The sequence below is a fragment of the Natrix helvetica genome (genome assembly GCF_964273705.1).
Source record: "Natrix helvetica genome assembly, chromosome: 1".
Classification (NCBI taxonomy): Eukaryota; Metazoa; Chordata; class Lepidosauria; order Squamata; family Natricidae; genus Natrix; species Natrix helvetica.
In genome coordinates this window covers 36,254,261-36,275,775 of record NC_138548.1, presented here as the reverse complement: position 1 = coordinate 36,275,775, position 21,515 = coordinate 36,254,261, and the positions used below count along the sequence as shown (strand labels likewise).

Sequence of the window (21,515 nt, the reverse complement as noted above, 5' to 3'; positions counted from 1 at the left end):
GCAGTAGGAGGGGTTGGAGAAAAGTTAACAAGCTTAGGGAAGATACTAACAGGGTTAAGTCAAAAGTGAATTGGGTTTTCTGTTTCAAGGTAACAGGCAGGGTTTTTTTTCCTTTCCTCCTACCACATCTGAGATTAAAGTATTTAAAGTAAATGTAAAGGTTCTCTTCACACATGTGTGCTAGTCGTTCCCGACTCTAGGGGGCGGTGCTCATCTCCATTTCAAAGCTGAAGAGCCAGTGCTGTCCAAAGACGGTCATGTGGTCGGCATGACCAAACAGGCTCACAGAATGCTCTTACCTTCCCACCAAAGTAGTCCCTATTTTCTACTTGCATTTTTACATGCTTTCCAACTGCTAGGTTGGCAGACGTTTGGACAAGTAATGGGAGCTCACTCCGTTATGCAGCCCTAGAGCAGTGATGGCGAACCTATGGCACATGTGTCACAGGTGGCATGCGGAGCCATTTGTCAGGGCACGCGAGGCGCTGCCCTATCAGCTGGCCAGAGCGCATGCGCGCGCTGCCGTATCAGCTGGCCAGAGCGCATGCGCGCGCTGGTCAGCTGAGTTCACCATTTTTATAAGCCATTTTTCACCCTCCCCAGGCTCCAGAGGCTTTATAGGAGCCTGGGGAGGGCGAAAAGAGCCTCCCCCGCCCCCTCCAGAGGCCCTCCGGAGGCTTCAGGGACCGTCCTGAGGCGCCCCTGAAGCCTTCGGAATGCTTAAAACGACCCTCCGAGCTCGGAGGGTCGTTTTAAGTGTTCCGAAGGCTTCAAGGACCGTCCGGAGGCTTCCCTAACGCCTTCGGAGCGCTTAAAACGACCCTCTGAGCAAACCGGAAGCCACTTCTGGTTTGCTTGGGGGGTCGTTTTAAGAGTTATGAAGGCTTCAGGGAAGCCTCTGGACGATCCCTGAAGCCTCCGGAGGGCCTCCAGGGGGGCGGGGGAGGCTCTTTTCACCCTCCCCAGGCTCCTATAAAGCCTCTGGAGCCTGGGGAGGGCGAAAAAAGCGTTTAAAAATGGGGGGAGCACCTGTTGTGCGCGCATGCGCACTGGGGGGATTCGCACATTGCAGTATGGGTACAGCACGCCCGCACACGACCCCCCTGCGCTCCCCCCACGTGTGGCACGCGAGCCAAAAAAGGTTCGCCATCGCTGCCCTAGAGATTCAAACAGCTGAACTGCCGACCTTTCTGATCGACAAGCTCAGCATCTTAGCCACTGAGCCATTGCATCCCATTAAAGTGTTTACATGGGTGTAAACACCATGGATGCCCCAGAATTCCGTTACAGTTAGTCCTTGACTTAGGACTATGATTGAACCTGGCAGTTGTTAAGTGGGTCACCATGTGACTGTGCCTGATTGTATTAGCTTTTTTGCAATGGTTGCTAAGCAAATGTGATGGTCATTAAGCAAATCCATTGTACCCAATGGTGTTTTTTTTGCCAGAAATCAGAAGTTTACCAGACATTTCTGGCAAAAAAAACCAAACATAAATCATGGTTTGATGACTGTGGATTTTGTGAATTTCATTTGTGAAGTCCAAAATGTGGTCATGTAACTGCGGGGGGTGGGGGGGCACAGTTAAAATTTCAAAACCTGGTCATAGGTAGCTCTGGGGAGATCCATTGTAATGTTAACTAAAGTGACCAGACATAAGTCAAGGACTATCTGTATACCTTCTCATTATATTACACAACATACCTTGATATGAACTGTGGTGGTGCAGTGGCTAGAGTGCAGTCCTGCAGGCTACATCTGCTGATCACCGGCTGCCTGCAATTTGTCAGTTCAAATCTCACCAGGCTCAAGGTTGACTCAGCCTTCCATCCTTCCGAGGTGGGTAAAATGAGGACCAGAATTGTTGGGGGCAATAGGCTGGCTCAGTAAACTGCTTAGAGAGGGCTGTAAAAGCACTGTGAAGTGGTATATAAGTCTAAGTGCTATTGCTAATGCTATATAACTTTGGAGGAAGAGAAGTGTCCTAGTTTTTATTGTCGCCTCATAGCGCGAGGGAGGCAGTTGTACAAAAGAAAAGGATATGAACCAAGATGGCGCAGTGGTTAAAGTGCAGCACTGCAGGCTACTTCAGCTGACTGCTAGCTGCAGTTCAGCAGTTCAAATCTCACCGGCTCAACGTTGACTCAGCCTTCCATCCTTCTGAGGTGGATAAAATGAGGACCCAGATTGTTGTGGGCAATAAGCTGACTCAGTAAACTGCTTAGAGAGGGCTGTAAAAACCTTATGAAGTGGTATATAGGTCTAAGTGCTATTGCTAGTCCTATGTGACTTCATTGAATTCTGGAAGAATCAGGCAAGATAAAAGATAAATATAGGGTGTTTTTTTTAACCTAATGTGTATTTAAACTCAGTAACACATTACTATGAGATGTGGTGCTAGCTACTGCTTGCTAGCTTAAAAAAAGGATTAGATAAATTCATGGACGTCTTAGGATTCAGTGGTTCTTGATGGCAGTGTGACAATCTCTAAAGGCCATCTTCTGGGACATTAGTGAGTTCCCTTGTGCAGTTTCTTGGCCATTGTGACAAGATGTTGGACAAGGGTCTGGTGCATCAGGGGATTGCTTATGTTCTTATGATGCTGTGTTGATAGCACAATTTGTGGGAAAGATGAGAAAAGATCTGAGATGATATATGCTTAATTTTGAAGATTGAAGCTTCCCAGTAAAGTAGTAAAAGCTTTATCTGTCTGATGACTTGGACAGTAATTTGTGGGGAAGTCATTTACAGACAAATATAATAACATCAATGAAATCTTGATCTCTGGTTTTCCTCTTCCTCTTTTAGGAGCAACCTGCCAAAATGTCTAGCAAGAAAGAGAATGCACACAAGAAATGGAGCGTCTTGAAAGAAAGGCTGGGGTCCCAGGATTCGGATCAAACAGAAGCCAATCTGGAAAACGCAGAGCCAGAGCTTTGCATTCGCCTCTTGCAGATCCCTTCGGTGGTGAATTACTCGGGGCTCAAGAAACGGCTGGAAAGTAGTGATGATAGCTGGATGGTCCAGTTTTTGGAACTCTGTGGACTGGATCTTCTGTTGGAAGCCTTAGACAGACTGTCGGGGAGAGGAGTTTCTAGAATCTCAGATGCCCTCCTGCAGTTGACATGCATCAACTGTGTGCGGGCCGTAATGAACTCTCAGAAGGGCATTGAATACATCGTTAGCAATGAAGGTTATGTCAGGAAACTCTCTCAAGGTAAGGGCATGTTCGTTCTCTCTCTCTCTCTCCCTGTGTCTCTCTCTAACTCTCTTTCTGTCTCTCTCTCTCTCTCTCTCTCTCTCTCTCTCTCTCTCTCTCTCTCTCTCTCTCTCTCTCCCTCCCTCCCTCTCTCCTCTCTCCTTTCCTTTATTTATGATTTGATTTTTTTATGATTTCATAGTTGGGTCTCATTATTACTGGATTTTAGAGCTCTTCAAGAAACCCTAGGAAGCACAGAGGTTAGTGGGGATAACTGAATAAACTAGCAATCATAACATTGAAAAATCTGTAGGCTTTGTCATCCCTTGCAGGGAAGGTAGATGGGCGCTGTGACTTGTAACCAAGCCAGTAGAAGCAGGAGCAGGGCAGGAAATGTCATGTCAGTGTAGTTTTCTGCTGACTCAAGATATGATGGATAATAGCTCTTCGGCTCAGCAGGGGGGAACATGTGAAATGGCTGAAGGGTGTATAAGAATGTCCTGTCCTGCCTTGCATTATGAAATCATCTCTCCAGTGGTCTGAAGCCTTTCTGTCCTTCCACTTTTCAAATGACAAGCCAAGGGAAAATAACATGATTTCTATTTCAGAAAAACAGGAAATAGCTCATAAAAAGAAATGAACTCCCCCCCTGGCCTTCTTTAGATCAATAGAACACGATTGTTAGGTACAGTACAAAAGGTTGTATATAAAGTGGTGTCTCACAGAAAATACCTTGTACATTATCTTACATAGCTGAGGAAGAAGAAAAAAAGATGAGTAGGAAATTGGAGTGCAATATTTTGGTACAGTATAAGGCAGTGTTGGCGAACCTTTTCGGCACCAAGTGCCAAAACGGGAGCACGGGCATGCATGCATGTGCATGCTGGAAACTGGAATAGCAGCCGCCTGGCACACATGTGCCCGCCGGGAAGATGATCTTCCGGTTTTTGGTGCACGCATGTGCACTGACTACTTGGTCTTCCAATTTCTGGTGCGCATGTGCTCATGAAGATCAGCTGACTGGTGCGCATGCATGCACCAGAAACTGGAAGACCAGGTGGCCAGTGTGCGCATGTGCCCTGGGCAGCTGCTCTTTTACTTTCTGGCGCTCCAGCGCATCTGAAGACCAGCTGGCCAGAACGTCGGAACCCGGAAGAGCAATGGCCAACGGCTCACATGCCCAGAGAGATAGCTCTGCCTGCCGCTTCTGGCACACGTGCCATAGCTTTGCCACCACGGGTATTAGGGTGTTGAATTGGCTTGTAAACTGGAGAGCTGCAATCCTGTGTAGGAAGAAGGAGGCCCATTAGAATGAGTTGTATTTGTATTGGGACAGGGAACAAGGAATTTAGGCCCTTTCCTCCACAAATTAGAGCCTCAATCTAGATTGGATTCCCTGAATTTAGAGTTGAGTAGAAAAGCTTATTCTAGCTATATCATCTATAAAATACATAGAATAACTCTGAAATATAATTGTTCTTCTTTGTCTTTGTAGCACTGGACACTTCAAATATAATGGTCAAAAAGCAAGTGTTTGAACTCCTGGCTGCTCTCTGCATTTATTCATTTGATGGCCATGTACTGGCTTTGGATGCTCTAGACCATTACAAGGCAAGTGGAAAATCGGATACAATTAACCATTATTAACCCATATAATAATTTGCCTCGATCAAAGTAGCTCTTCAGAATCAACCAATTAGTCCATCTCATTGGTCCTCATCCAGAAAGACACAAGCATTTAGTCTCTTCTGAACTTGCAGAGCAGAATTAGGGAATCTGGTATTTAAAGCAAAAGGAATCTATCTTGGAATCCCCCAGATTACCTACATCATTTTTTAAATTTTCTTTGAGGTTATTAAAATTTAATTAATTAAAAACTCACATGCTGCAAAGCCAAATGTCATTCTCCAACATCATTCTTCCCTGCCCCTAAAAGAAAAGGAAACGGCCTCTGGACCTCATAGATATTCTTAAAAAAGAAAAATTGTGCCTATCTATAGACTAGAGCAGTGATAGCTAACCTTTTTGCCATTGCATGCCAAAAGCGTGGGTGTCATGCCCACACCCATAATTCTATGTGCACAACCCTCCACACATGCATATGCGACCCCCACCATCCCCCACTTTTTGTGTGCAATGGATCCGTTTTTCACTCTCCCCAGGCTCCAGAGGCTTTCTAGGAGCATGAGGAGGGGGGAAATGGCCCCCTTCACCCCCCGGAGTCCCTCTGGAGGCTTCAGGAGGGTTCCTTGAAGCCTCCAGAGGATGAAAAAGGGCCCTATGGGCAACCTGGAAGTCCGTTCCTGAACTTCTGGGTTGCCCGTAGAGCCCTTTTTCACCCTCCAGAAGTTTCAGGGGGTTCTCTGACATTTCTGGAGGGCGAAAAATGGCCCAACAACCAAACCAGAAGTCCGTTTCCAGAAGCCTCTGGAGAGTGAAAAATGCCCAAAAATGAAGGCCAAAGTCAGCTGGTCAGCACATGCATGCAGGCTGGAACTGACAGGGCAACGCCTTGCGTGCCCTAACAAATGGCATGCCATAGGTTCGCTATCACGGGACTAGAGCTTTGTACCCATCTACCTTTAAAAATACACACAATGAGATGGGAGGGAGATTCCTTAAATGCTAAATATGCCGAACGGTTCAAGAAGATTGCTGACCTCAGTTTTAGGTTCTGTTTAGAGCATATATACACATAAACCCTCGCTCTGTGATAAGGAACTCAAATATATTTTCCCATGTCTATCCTTTCTGCTACCTCTGTTGACTTTAGCAAGGTCAATGGCTCCTATTAACATATTATATAGTAAGGAATTCCATTGGTGGATAATGAATTGTGTCAAAAATCCTCTGTTTTTAATCTACTATGAAATGCCAGTCCATTTCAGTGGCCCACTTTCTCATAACTGAAATCATTGACATCACAGGGATGGAGAAGCTATGGTTCCTTAATGTTGCTTAACTACAACTCTCAGCCATCCAGCCTGTTTGATCATTGGTGAATGTTGGGAATGAAACTTCAGTCACATCTAAAGAACCACAGGTTCCTCATACTTGAAACGGGGAAATTTAATTATACTTAAGAAAAGTAAAAGCGTTGTGATGGAAACTTTTTTTTTCCATCTTGCCATTTCCCATGAATTTAGGGACTTCTTTCAGAGAAAGAAGTGAAACTTCATCAGTTGGATTTCTGGCATAACCAGATTTCTGAATTTTCTACTTAAAACTCTGAAGATTAATTGAGGTAACAATAGTAGGCTGAACAAACTTGGTTTTGAAATCTAGCATTCAATCCAGCACATCTTTTATTTGCCTCCTTTGCCGCAGACTGTGAAAAACCAACAGTACCGGTTCAGCGTCATTATGAATGAGCTCTCGGTCACAGACAATGTGCCCTACATGATAACGCTCTTGAGTGCCATCAATGCAGTTATATTGGGAACAGAGGAACTGAGAGGGAGGATGCAGCTCCGGAATGAGTTCATTGGTAAGAATTGCTTTCAGTTCAGATGTTCCATATGCAATTAGCTTTGTCAGAAAATCCCCTGGCCTATCAGCGAACCTCTAGTGCAGTGGTTCTCAACCTTCCCAATGCCGCGACCCTTTAATACAGTTCCTCGTGTTGTGGTGACCCCCAACCATAAAGTTGGTGTCTCGGTTCCTAAGACCATTGAAAATATGTGTTTTCCAATGGTCTTAGGCGACCCCTGTGAAAGGGTCATTCGACCCCCAAAGGGGTCCCGACCCACAGGTTGTGAACCACTGCTCCAGTGTACGGGGGTGAAACTCACCACATCACATTGCTGTCACGTGACATTTCACGATGCTTTTCCCATTCATAGAGCTGCGTGTGATGCATCCGGCCTGCCAGTTTGACACCCCTATCCTAGTGGAACCTTCTAAGCACTTTGACCTGACAGACTTACCTACCCTGAATTTATCTAAACTCAAGAAAATAAAACGAAACAAAAAGTTGGCTTCCAAGAAGGCAGATCCTTCTTGCTAAACTTTTTTTTTTTTTTTAAAAATAGCAATTCCATGTTGTACATCATTTGTCATTCAAATTTGCATCTGTTTCACAAAAAGATCTCCTTACCTAAATTGATAGCCCATTTACAGGTAGTCCTTGACTTACAACCATTCATTGAGTGACCATTCAAAGTTACAACAGCGCTGAAAAAAAGTGACATGATAGTTTTGCACACTTATGGCCATTACAGCATCCCCATGGGCACGTGATCAAAATTTGGATGCTGGGCAGCTGACTCATATTTATGGGGGTTACATGATCCTCCTTTGCAACCTTCTAATAAGCAAAGTCAATGGGGAAACCAGATTCACTCAACAATTGTGTTACTAATTTAACAACTGCAGTGATTCACTTAGCAACTGTGGCGAGAGAGGTCAAAATGGAGCAAAATTCACTTAACAAATCCTCACTTAACAACAGACATTTTGGGCTCAATTGAGGTCATAAGTCAAGGAGTACCTCTAGTCATTTTCTGTATTGCATATTTGCTAGTGTTACTGATGCTAAAGTAGTTTGTTTTTATTAGACCATATATTGATGGGTTTTTTTTCATCTTCTCTATTTTCAGGTCTTCAGTTCTTGGATATTTTAAGCAAACTACGGTGAGTGATTCATTATGTTTTGGAATATGTAACTATATTATATTTGAAATAGGATAATTGTTTCACAATTTTGTACTGTATACATCACATGATTAAGGGAGAGCCATTTCCTTATCATAATACTTCTTTGAGTCTACTGTTATATCTCTAATATCTAGTTTCTGTAGGAGGAAACAACAGACATGAGCTTAAATATAATCGACCACAATAGTATTTCCTTTAGAAAATAAGGTTTCATTGATTTTTTGGGTTCATCCATTAGACTGAGTAATAATACACTCTTGGCTCTTCATCACCTTCATCACCTTCCCTTCATTAGTTAAAAAATAATCTAGATATACTTTTTCAAAAAAAATTCTATTAAATTGGGATCTGTAAAACTAAGCACTCATTATGTTCAAAATTTGACATGTCTTAGAAGTCTCTCCAGAAACTATCTGAAGCTACTTTGCAGTGGTCATCTCTATTCCCACTGAAGCTTAGATAGCCCAGGCTAGCTGATCTAGATTACATTGTGGTGCATCTGTTTGGTGTGTCTATGTGTGTTATTTGTAAAACAGAGTGTTACCTGCAAAAAAGTTCTTCTTAGAGGGAGAAATGTGAAAAGTACATACATACATACATATTTACTTACTTACTTACATACATGTGTCTATAAGTATGATAACAAGCAAGCCATCCTCATTCAGTACTTCTTTTTGTATAAGTTTGGATTTAGGATGTATTTTTACTGCCACATTACTTTAGCCTGCAATTGCATCAACTTAGAGGTTTTTTTATTAATCAGATATATAGATGCAAGGTGGGAATATTAGCTTCTGCTGTAGGCTTATCAACTGATGATTTAAACATTTAAACATTTATCATTTATCATAATTAAGGAATTGCTAATATTTATTGTTGTGGGCTTTATATAGAGACATAGAAGATGAGGACTTGCTTATCCAGTGTGAGACATTTGAGGAGGCTAAGACTGAAGATGATGAAGAGTTACTGAGAATATGCGATGGCATTGATATGAACAGTCATCAAGATGTTTTCTCATCTCTGTTCAACAAAGTGAGTAATATTTTCTTTTTAATGCAACCTATAATTCCTCTTTGTTTCTGTACCTCCTTGTTATTCCATAGAATTCAGCATTCCTAAATAGTGATTTAAAACTATATAAACATTACATATCAAAAGTGAGGGAATAAAACTTAAATCAGCAACCAACCGGTGACCAGCATGAGGTTAAAGAACGCTCTTGCAGCTCGGGATTTTTGCTAGCACAGATTGTAATTCTAGAGTGTCATTACAGTGACATCAGTTCTGTAATATATAAATAGCTTCAAAGTTTCATTTTCTGTTTCAGGTGAGCAGCTCTCCAGTCTCCATTCAATTGCTGTCCATTCTGCAAAGCCTCTTGCATCTTGAACCTTCTCATCGCTCCAGCCTATTGCTCTGGGAATCCTTAGAAATTTTAGTAAGCAGAGCCATCTTGCTTGCTAATGACAGTAAGTTTTAACGCACTATGAACCGTGGTGCAATACGGTGTTCCCCAAAAGCAAACCAAGCCAAAATACCGAAATTCATGTTTGGTTTAAGAAATCTGGCTCTGGGATTGTGACCCACCAGGTTTACAACAGACCTCTACTCCATTTACACTATCTTCTTAGATCAACAGAATAAAGGAAACAGTACTTCGGCACTCCAGGACAGGTGGCAATAGAGAATTGTGGATGAGAGATAGTGTTGCTCAGAAAGAATATGAGTAAACATTTCCCACCCTGTTTCCTGTTTCCTGCTTCCTTCTAAAGAGAGTCTGCTGCCAGAGAATTCTTCATCCAGAACAAAGTACTCTTTATTAAGGGAGTTATCCTTGGGAACAATGCTGGATTGCGCATTGTGAAGCAATAAATTGAGGTTCAATCCATGCAAGATAGAGGTTCCATTAGCTGTTCTGGAAAGTGGGTTTTGTTTACAGTTTAGGATATTTCCAGGTCAGGTTATGGTAGTGTTCACTGATGGTACTGCCCAGATTTGGCTGGTATATCCTTTAGTCATCATCTTAGAGAAGATTATCTTGCCACAGTGACTTTGCTTTAGTTAGGTCTGAAAGGTTTCCAATTCATGGAGAATGTACTCATGCAAGGCAGGAGGCCTTTATTAATAGGCTTCCTTCACCTCATACGATGGCCTCACTGTCAATAATCCTTATGCAAAAGGTAATTTGCTGCTAAAAAAAAGACTGTTCTTTAGATCTCCTATGCTTTTGGGTTATTACTGCACCCAGAGTATACAACAATCATTGCAATAAATGCTTGAATACAGAGTAAACCTCAGTCAAGCCTATTTCAATCTCAATTGTCACTGTACAGTTTAAGGTTCAGAGCTTGTGTATGGTTTCCTCTGGTTGATAAATCCCTGCATGGACTTGAAATCACCCCTTCCTCTACTCAATCATTAATGTAAGCCTCTCTTCAAGCAGTAGTAAATACCTCTTCTTTATAAATACACTAGCCGATAACCCGGCGTTGTCCAGATATTATTTATAGGGGGGAAATGTCCCACTATACCAAACGTAATTTCTAATGTTGGATTTTCCCCCTTACCAGAGGGAGCCCCGTTGTGGAGTACTGTGAAGCTGTTACCATGGCAACTCCACTGTACAGTGGAGTACAGTAGAATCCATGTTATGGCAGTTCAGTAGGAGCCATTTGAAGACACAACAGGCTGTATCTTAACAGAACACACACCCCGAAGGGTGTTATGGGTGTCTTACCCTCACAGTGTTTTTTTTCTAGAGAGTAAGTCATATATGTACCAAGTTTGGTTGAAATTGTTTGAGGTGTTCCAGAGTTATAGCTGGAACATACACACACACAGACACACAGAGAGCCACTTAGATAGATGATAGATAGATGATAGATAGATAGATAGATAGATGATAGATAGATAGATAGATAGATAGATAGATAGATAGATAGATAGATGATAGATAGATAGATAGATAGATGATAGATAGATAGATAGATGATATGGTCAAATGCAAAACATAAGCAAGGAACATGTTTACATATATAAGTAATTTTGCAAATGACCTTGTAAAATTGCACACAGTAAGCATGAGAAACAGAAATACAAATATACAAAATTAAGAACATAAATAGATACAGATGGAAGACTGTGATGACCAGTTAACCCCAGGATTTTCAAGACTGGCTGGAAAAATGCAGAGAAGCTAAAGTTGGTTTTCATTGGCTCCAGTCCATCTCTGATTTTAATTCTTCGGCATTTCCAACTAGGCCTTCTTCGCTCCTTTTTTCTTAGGATTGGCTTCTTCAGAGTAGCTTTCCAAGTGTTGGGTCATCATGAGCCGCAGAGAACACTGCACCTTCCAGTGTTTTACAAATAATGTATAGGAAAAGTCTATGAAAGCTTTTCCTGCTGTCAACTCTCCTAATAAAAAGCTTTTTCAAGAAATCAAAATAAATATTTAAATGTAAATATAGCGATTTTACTCTTAATCAAAATATAATACTATGAAATGCATAACGTGTAATATACTTGTCTTCAGTTATGGCAATTATAGTTACAGGGTTACCAAACCATGTTACATCATAGTATGAAGTAGGGAAAAGGCACTAAGGGATATAAACGTTAAACAAAGGCTAAAAAGTTCAGACATCAATTCAGTTCAGGCATGACCACATGCTTGACCAAGAAAATGGTGGAGACAGAGGGCGTATTTTTTTTAATGCATAGTTCTCCAAGAGTTCTGCTTGGTTCCACGGTTGCCTAGTTTGAGAAAATAGACTATAAGAGCCTCTTCCACCCTCTTAAGTTTGAACCAAACTAATGTGCTTATTTGTGTGGTTTAAATCATTTTTTTTCTGATTTTCATCTGTTTAAATCTGTTTGAAAACATTGTTCATTTGTGAAAGCTATATTCTTAAAAATGTTCATTATGACATTTGTACAGTGGTGAGATTCAAAAATGTTTACTACCAGTTCTGTGGGGATGGCTTGGTGGGTGTACTGTGTATTGGTGAGCCTGGCAGGGGAAGAATACTGTAAAATCTTCATTGCCTCCCCACTCCAGGGGAAGGATACTGCAAAATCCCCATTTCCTCCCGATCAGCTGGGACTCAGGAGGCAGAGAATGCATGGGGGTGGGGCCATTCAGAGGTGGTATTTACCAGTTCTCCGAACTACTCAAAATTTCTGCTACCGGTTCTCCAGAACTGGTCAGAACCTGCTGAATACCACTTCTGCATTTGTATGAAAAAAAAAGAATAGGATTGAGTTTATTTTGCTCTATTCTGTTTATTGTTTTGCAGTACAAGATAACAGTGTGGAAGAAGTAATGGACAGATTGTTGTCTGTCAAGAAACACCGCAAGAAAAGAGAGTTAGGTTCCAGAAGAGCAGCTAAGAAGGTGAACGAAAGCACTCAGACCAATGAAGATTTGGGGCAATTTCCAAACATCACCCAGACCTCTCCTCCAAGAACTTGCTCTTCAAACACTGCACTTAATGTAGAGCCACAGAATGTGTCTAACGTTGCATCCTCCTGCTTTTCGGTCAGTTCATCTTCACCAGAATGGAATCTGTCTTCAGCTGCTCCACTGCCGCCACCTCCTCCTCCTCCCCCTCCCCTCCCCGGAACATTAGACATGTTGCCACAACAGCCGTCTCCTCTACCTGGGATACAAATGCCAGTATCAGTTCCCACGTTACATGATGTAGTAACAATCCCACCCCCTCCTCCTCTGCCTGGGATGACCAGCATTCTTCTCCCTCCTCCGCTGCCCAATATGACAGGGATACCTCCACCTCCACCTCTTCCCACTATGATAGGGGCCCATTCCCTACCTCAAAACTTAGCCATGCCACCACCACCTCCCCCACTGCCAGGTGTGGTAGGGATCCCTCCCCCTCCCCCACTGCCTGGCATGGTAGGGATCCCTCCCCCTCCCCCTCTTCCTGGTGCTGCAGGAGTTCCACCTCCACCCCCACCACTCCCAGGCATGCCACCTCCTCCTCCCCCACTGCCTGGGATGGAAGGGCTACCACCCCCTCCCTCACTGCCAGGCATCCCACCTCCTCCACCTCCGGGATTCATCGTAGAGGAAATTGTCCCTGCTTCGGCCAACAGTATTGACACTGCTGCACCACCCCCTAAAAGAAGGAAGATGCCAACGCTAAGGATGAAGAAGCTGAACTGGCAGAAGCTCCCCTCCAATGTGGTCAGAGGTAAGAACTTCTGAAGTGCTACATCCTTACTTAGACCCTTCCAGTGAGGCTTCAGAGAAAAGGTCTTGAATCTGTTCCAGCAGATTCTTTTCCTTTGCAGTTGAGTCTGTCCCTGTGCTACAGTAGGTGCTGCGTCTGATGTAATTGAAGGAGCTTTTTCTTAGTGGTACCAATAATGTAAGCCAAGCTTTTACATTCATGTTCCCTCTCGTGGACACTTTTTCGAATGAGACGAAAGCAGAATTTGAATATTTTAATGTATATTGTAAATGACATATTGAACAGGATTTTTGAAAGGGAGAAATGTATCAGTACAGAAAGGCATGACTTTGCAACTAACAACAACAACAGGCCATGATATAAACTTATCAACTTATCAGTGTTTGATGAATGGTTCTCTTTAAGCTGAAGCACTGTCATTTAAAATAAAAATATATCCCTATAGGTGTCATCTACAAGTAAAAAATGCAGGAAATAATTTTTCTGGTTTTGGAGAGGCATTATTGTTCAGTATATTATCAAGAGTACATAGTGTGTTAGCAATCAATGGACTTTCTCTCTGAGAGTTGCTCAGATATTTAGGAAAGTTACATTTCAGTTCTTGCCATTCCCAAAGAGTGAGAGAGTGTATGTATGTATTTGTGTTACAACCCCTGGTATGCCCAAATATGGGAGGGAGCTCACTACTCCCCCTTTCTGTCCTTCGGCTCAGCCCTCTATGGTTCTGGCTGAGCCCCATGTTCTTTATATATATGTTACGGTGAAAGACCGAAATCTGGTGAATGTCGACATTCACCGGTGAAAGACCGAATATTTCATTACATTGTTTTACATTCGGACCTTCACCGGTGAATGTCGACATTCACACAGTCGCTTGGTGTATGTCCGAAAATACCCTTATCCTCTCGACACCCTTACCCTAATACCTCGGCTCCTCGCTTCCTTTTAAGCATCTTCTATTCGCGGAGTTTTTTTTAAAAAAACCTGCGATCCTTAAGAAGACGCTTAAAAGGAAGCGAGGAGCCGAGGTATTAGGGTAAGGGTGTCGAGAGGATAAGGGTATTTTCGGACATACACCAAGCGACTGTGTGAATGTCGACATTCACCGGTGAAGGTCCGAATGTAAAACAATGTAATGAAATATTCTGTCTTTCACCGGTGAATGTCGACATTCACCAGATTTCGGTCTTTCACCGTAACATATATATATATATAATGAACATGGGGCTCAGCCAGAACCATAGAGGGCTGAGCCAATCATTGCACTGAATTTTTATTATTGTAACCCTAGTAATCATCCTATAAACTAAGGATATTGGAGTTAAAGGCAGCACATGGGGAAAGGTCAAGAGATAGGTGTTCTTCCTTGTTCTGTCTAAGCAAGTGTTCTTCCCCTTTTCTATCGAAAATCTAAGCCAACTAAATAATTAACAATTTTAATCCTAGGATATGTTTCTGTACATGCAATCTTGCTATGCATTTTCCGTGTGTGTGTGTGTGTGTGTGTGTGTGTGTGTGTGTGTGTGTGTACAGGTAGTGCTCAACTTACAATAGTTTGTTTAGTGACTGTTTGAAGTTAGAGCAACACTGGACAAAAGTAACATAACCATTGAGCCTCAGTGAAGCAGTGGTTAGAGTGCAGTACTGCAGGCTACTTCTGCTGCCTGCCAGCTGCCTGCAATTTGACAGATCGAATCGCACCAGGCTCAAGGTTGACTCAGCCTTCCCTCCTTCCGAGGTGGGAAAAATGAGGACCCAGATTGTTGGGGGCAATTGGCTGACTCTGAAGATCACTTAGAGAGGGCTGTAAAAAGCACTGCGAAGCGGTATATAAATCTAAGTGCTATTGCTATTTTTCACATTTACTTATGTTGCAGGATCCCCTTGGTCTCATGATCAAAATTCAGACACTTGGAAACTGACTCATGTTTCTGACGGTTGCCGCATCCCAGGGTCAGGCGATCGCCTTTGGTGACCTTCTGACAAGCAAAGTCAATGGGGAAGCCAGGTTCACTCAATAACCGTGTTACCGACTTAACAACTGTGACAAGAAAGCTTGTAAAATGGGACAAAATTCACTTAGCGAGTGTCTTGCTTAGCAACAGAAATTTTGGCCTCAATTATGATCATAAGTCAAAGACTACTTTCATATGCATATCCTGCCGTTCGTTCAGAAATTCAAGACAATTTATTTGTCCAAACATCACACTTACCAAATTGGCCGTATCCTTTCCAAGGCATAGATGTGGACTGTGAGATTTTGAGATGTAAGTCACCATCCTGCCTTGTGTCTTTCAGAGAGTCACTCTATGTGGGCATCAGCTACAAGAAGGAGTGAAGAACACATTGAGCCTGATTACTCTAAAATAGAACAGTTGTTTTGCTTTCCACAAACCAAGCCCAAATCAAAGGAAGTTGCACCAGTGAAGACAGAACCAAAAGAGGTATGTTGATAATCTACTTGAACTAACCCTATTCATTTGGATGATTGTTTGAACCACCCAAGAGTTCCCATATATCAGACGTTGAGCTTGCTACAGAAAAACATCCTGTTACCCAACAAAGCAAGGAAGCTTTTGAAGTTAGAAGGAACATGGGGTTTTTTTCATGTTAGTTTGAGGATTGCACATGCTTTAAAAATGATTTGCCAGGAACGTTTCAGATGTTATGTGAGTATGGGACTTGTGAATAAAGCTTACACCGTGTACATCTTTTCATTTTTATTATTTTTATTTGTGAACACGCAAGCCTGTAAAATGATGTGGCCATGCTAAATTGCTCCAATAAGGCAGTTTTAATTAGTTCATTATTTAGGGCAAATGCAGGTAATTCATTACTAATATTCCAAAAACAGGATTCTTAATAGAATTCAGAGTGAAGTGATGGACAGCAGGGAGAAAGCAGAACTGCTTAATTCCTTCTTTGCATCTTTCTTTTTGCAAAAGAAAAAAAAATAGCCCAACCTATCAAAAGCAGCATTGTCAGAGAAAGAACAGGTTTGCGGGTCAAAATGGACAAGGAATTGTTAATAGCATTGTATAGATTTGCCAAAGTCCATTTATAATGCCATAAATCTTATTTTACAAATTTCTATAAAAATAAGTCTGAGAATAACTGGAAAGTGGTTTTAATTTATACTTTGTAACAAATTTATAAAATTGACCAAAAATGTTTCAATTTTCCAAAACAGATTACATTTCTAGATTCCAAAAAGAGTCTTAATCTGAACATATTTTTGAAGCAATTTAAGTGGTAAGTGGTATTTTTATATTGATAAAATAATGCTAACATTAAAAATAATATTTGTAATAATTAACACTGCCATCCTGTGCTTGTTTTATCTAATTATTATGCGTCTACATATCTATTCTCTTAAACTGCACTGAAACATGCAAGAATTACAACAGAGTTTATCATACATTTAGAATCTGATTTATACACACATATACACATGAAACTTCTCCAAGTAGCCATCTTGCTTTAATGAAGCTTCTTTTTGCATTGAGGCAAAGAGTAAAATTATTTCTATACTCTGGGACCTGCTATCAGGAGGTATCGTCTCAAATCTGATATATTTTTGGCATGCATACTTGGGATTGGTTCCACTTGGGATAGATTCTACCTGTCATCATAACATAATAGCCTAAAACTAGACCTGGGTAGCTATTTTGCCTGAACCTAAAGATCTGTGTCCTCGTGGATCATTTACTCTACCTAGCATCCACATTCATTGATAGCCAAACTCAGAATATACCTGCCATGACTAATTATTACTAATTGTTTTATCTTTCTTAAGTATACCCATTCCTTTTTAAACCTAATTTAGCTAGCAACCAATACTGAATGTTGTTGTAATGAATTCCAAATGTCAACTGTATGCATAGAATGAAGAGATCTTTTCCCTTCTGACTTGAACATGCTTGTAATTGATTTCATTGGGTGGACACAACATTCTAACCTTATAGCAATAGCACTTAGACTTATATACTGTCCCATAGTGTCTTGCAGCACTCTCTGAGCAATTAACAAAGTCATCATATTGCCCCCAACAATCTGGATGCTCACTTTACCAACCTCAGAAAGGTGCAAGGCTGAGTCAACCTTCATCCCATCAGAATCCAGACTGTGGGCTAACATTTGGCTTGCAATACTGCCTTCTAACCACTGCATCATCAGGATTCCTTATGAGAAGAAGAGGAGAGAGCCTTGCCTTTGCCCTCCCCATAATTACATAACAGTGATTGCATCTAATCCACAATCTCTTTTATCCACAGCACTAATGGGGAGGTGGTTAAAATGATTCAGGAAGGTGACAGAACAAAGTTTGATGTTGAAGTGCTCAAGCAGCTTCTTAAACTCCTACCGGAAAAACATGAAGTAAGACAAACAACAACAAAAGTCTGTTATTTCAATTTTTCTTTGTATTGCATTTGCTGCATTTATACATCATGATTTAAAAATCAATATATATTGGTTTGTGTGTTAGGGGAAAGAGAGGGAGGGTGTTTTCTAGCCTCTTCATCAGTGTGGCTGAGAAAAGAAGTTCAGAAGCTGTCTCCTCAGATTTAAATTAATCAAATTAAATACATCCCTACGACCAATCCGCTCACACAGAGAGGGACTTCTTCGGGTGCCGTCCGCCAAACAGTGTCGGGGGGCGACACCCAGGAGCAGAGCCTTCTCTGTGATGGGCCCAGCCCTGTGGAATGACCTCCCCCGTGACATCAGGACTACTTCCGATCTCCGCTCCTTCTGTGTACAGCTGAAGACCCACCTCTTTCAATTATCTGGCCTGGCTCAACCGTAAACTTTTCTTACTCCTCCTGACAGTTCTTTTAAATTTTAAAAACTTTAAATTTTAAATTGTGTTTTACAATTGGGGTATTTGTAATGGTGACTTTTAATTGTCCAATGTGATGTAATTTGTTACCTCCTCCGTGCATGTATGTCCTGTATATATGTATGTTTATGTGTTGTATATGTTTTATATGCTCCACTGTACGCCGCCCCGAGTCCTGTCTGGAAAGGGAGCGGCTAATAAATTTAAATTTATTATTTATTTATTATTATTATTAATCAGAATTTAATATTACATCCAAACAAAAATATAGTCAATAAATTAATGATTTATTAGCTTCTTAACCCATCATGATGCTGAGGACCACAAGCCTTTGTATATGTGGAAACAACGATGTTACTAGAAGATGACATTTCTCTTTTCTTGCTAGATAGAAAATTTGAAAGCTTTCAAAGAAGAAAAGGAAAAATTAGCAAATGCAGATCAGTTCTATCTTCTACTCCTTGGAGTTCCTAGGTAAGAGGAATGTTATTGAGAATACAGTAGTTGTTAAGGAAACATACATTTAATTAGTTAAATTAAATATACATTTTTTAAACATTTCTAAAGCAGGAAATATCATTTGTTTTAAATGATTCCAGTGTTATAGTAGTCACAGAAGAGTTATAGATGGCACGAAGGAGAAATCCTTTTCCGATGGTAGTTATCTGCAGTTTCAGATGTACTAATATAGTATAAAGAGGTATACTTTAATATCTAAATGAATGGATTGAAAGGTAATTTGATAAAATAAAAATAATGGTTGAATGTATTCAGTTGTCAGTTTAGAATAAGATTAATACAAAATATTTTTATGCAAATAAATTATGCCAGCTACATCTTCCTTCAGGTAATCCTTAATTTACACTCATTCATTTAGCACTGTTCAAAGTTACAACGATACTTATATCTTATGACCATCACAGCATCCCCACAGTTATGTGATCTAAATTTGGATGCTTGGCAACTGGCATATACTTACAACCTAATCCTAACCCTAACTATTTATTTATAAAATTTATTTGCCTCCCATCTTACCATAAGGTAACTCTGGGTGGCTTACAGTCATAAAAATATATCTACATTAAAACATAAATAAATTAAAACCAAAGATTAAAATCTAAGGAGGCTGGGGGTGGAATGGGGGGAACTGGGATCTGTTGTTACTCGATCAACCACCTTCACTGGGCTATTAAAGTTTAAATAATATCAATATATTAATAATGGGCTTAATATTGCTACTTTTCCTGTATTGTCTATTGAGAAGTCAAGCATTTAAATCTGTAAGATACATTTAACAGATTTGCTCCATACTACTGATTGGCTTGGAAAATGTTCATTCTACCACTGTTTGGGTGCATAGTGTGCCATGTGGTATTTGTATGATTTCTCCATTCTAGCTACCAATTGAGGATTGAATGTATGCTGATGTGTGAAGAGACGGCTGTTCTGCTGGAGATGTTGCAGCCCAAAGCAGAAACAATAAGGAGGGCTTGTGAAGGTGAGTGATTGTCTAAGGCCTAAGTACAGTTTGGGTGTTCTGAGTTGTCTGAGGAACCGTCAGTTTCTTTCCAACCTAAAAATCACAATTTGCTGAGAAATCAAAGTCTAGTACCTTTGAAGAAAGCCAAGACTTAAATGGTTTGGTCAGTGCTTACGTAAATGCCTCGATCTGTGTTTTCTCAGAAGATCCGCGTCCACCCCTGCAAAAGGTATAGAATATTTGTGTTCTCAAGCTCTCCAGATTAGTTAGCCCCTCTTTGAGAATGGAATGAAGCCATTATCAGTTTGGTATGCAATGTACTAATCCCATCTGTCTACCAGCAGCTCAAGTGTTCACCTTTGAAGTAATTCAAATGCGCAAGGTAGAAAGCAAAACCTCAGTTGTCTGCGCTTTTATCACATTCCATACTGACATACAAGTCCATCATACTATTCCCTTTTTGTGTAAATAACTGCAGTCAAAGGAAAGAGAAGGAGCAAGAGATGAAACAAGAGATAGAAAAGGAAACAGCTAAACCTAATTTTCACGAACATCACTATATCTCTGCATAGCAATACAGACATTTTTTGTCAATTTCATAGAATCATGCCCTAGTTGCCCCATCTTCTCATTGCATTCACTCTTGCTTTGCATATCCTTCCTGCAAGATCCAGATGGATCTTACTCTGCTGTTGTTCAGAAAAGCAGTGAAGACTTAGCTCTTCATCCAGGGATAGAGAGACCCCCTCACTTCATTCCATCTAGTCTGTCAAACTTCCCATCTTTGTTTGGTGTTATTGTAATTTACAATACAATAATACAATAGTAGAGTTGGAAGGGACCTTGGAAGTCTTCTAGTCCAACCCCCTGCCTAGGCAGGAAACCCTATACCGTTTCAGACAAATAGCTATCCAACATCTTCTTAAAGACTTCCAGTGTTGGGGCATTCACAACTTCTGGAGGCAAGCTGTTCCACTGATTAATTGTTCTCACTGTCAGGAAATTTCTCCTCAGTTCTAAGTTGCTTCTCTCCTTGATTTGTTTCCACCCATTGCTTCTTGTTCTACCCTCAGGTGCTTTGGAGAATAGTTTGACTCCCTCTTCTTTGTGGCAACCTCTGAGATATTTATTTATTTGTTGTGAGTTATCCAAAGTCATTGGGTGTCAAGCAGCATACATGTTTCATAAATTATTGCTCTTGTTGTGATTTGATCTTCGGTCCTTCTATCTTTATGACCAAACCATTTCTTTCATACTGATCAATCACGTCTATACTGCATGAGACAATGTTTATTCAGCATCCATTTATTCTTGACTGTATCTCTTCTTGTTTCCCCACACACATTCCTTAAGCAATCTGTTCTCATTGCGTTTAGATAATTTTGACATTGAACTTTTACTTTTACAATATGCAACAGAGAGGTATTTTTATATGCAGCCTTTTAAAAGTTATTTTGATAAGCATTCGTTCCTCAAAATAGGCCACAGTGTATGAACTAGCTTTCTCTCAACATTTTGCACATTATAACATTTCTCCGTTCATTTCCCACCATATTCTGTTATCTGCCTTTTTTTCCTTTCCACCTCACTTAGGTGCAGTTATATATAATCAAGTTGGAAGGGGTCTCAGATGACAACTAGTCCAAGCCTTGGCTTGGTGCACAATCTGCTATAACATTTGTTCTCACACAATGTTACTTTCAGTCACTTACTATCTCTATTGTGACTCTCAACAAACACATTTCAATTCCATATTAATGCAAAACACACCACTTCAAGACTATTCATTTTGCCACACACTGACTCTGGCTTTGCAACACTGCAATAGCAATAGCAGTAGCAATAGCACTTAGACTTGTATACCGCTTCGCAGTGCTTTCTACAGCCCTCTCTAAGCAGTTTAAAAAGTTAGCATATTGCCGCCAATAATCTGGGTCCTCATTTTATAGACCTCAGAAAGATGGAAGGCTGAGTCGACCTTGAGCCTAGTGAGATTCAATCTGCCAAATTCAGATAGGGAGCTGGCAGTCAGCAGAAGTAACCTGCAGTACTGCATTCTAACCACTGTGCCACCGCAGCTCTAACACATGATCTCTAATAAACTATACCTTTCTCAACAAATGGAGCCA

At 41.0% G+C, this 21,515-nt stretch overlaps 1 protein-coding gene across 4 annotated transcripts in view; it reads left to right on the top strand.

Moving 5' to 3' along the window:
• The window catches only part of INF2 (inverted formin 2), a 74,185-nt gene that overhangs the window by 35,777 nt on the left and 16,893 nt on the right, over positions 1–21,515 (top strand). For all 4 annotated transcript variants that reach the window (XM_081935229.1, XM_081935228.1, XM_081935227.1 and 1 more), the window contains exons 2-13: positions 2,807–3,215; positions 4,693–4,808; positions 6,525–6,684; positions 7,796–7,829; positions 8,747–8,888; positions 9,184–9,325; positions 12,152–13,066; positions 15,365–15,510; positions 16,257–16,318; positions 17,341–17,443; positions 18,295–18,380; positions 19,304–19,404. In XM_081935229.1, coding sequence (XP_081791355.1) covers positions 2,822–3,215; positions 4,693–4,808; positions 6,525–6,684; positions 7,796–7,829; positions 8,747–8,888; positions 9,184–9,325; positions 12,152–13,066; positions 15,365–15,510; positions 16,257–16,318; positions 17,341–17,443; positions 18,295–18,380; positions 19,304–19,404 — 2,401 coding nt within the window. In that variant the 5' untranslated portion in view covers positions 2,807–2,821. The remainder of the gene's footprint in view (positions 1–2,806; positions 3,216–4,692; positions 4,809–6,524; positions 6,685–7,795; positions 7,830–8,746; positions 8,889–9,183; positions 9,326–12,151; positions 13,067–15,364; positions 15,511–16,256; positions 16,319–17,340; positions 17,444–18,294; positions 18,381–19,303; positions 19,405–21,515) is intronic.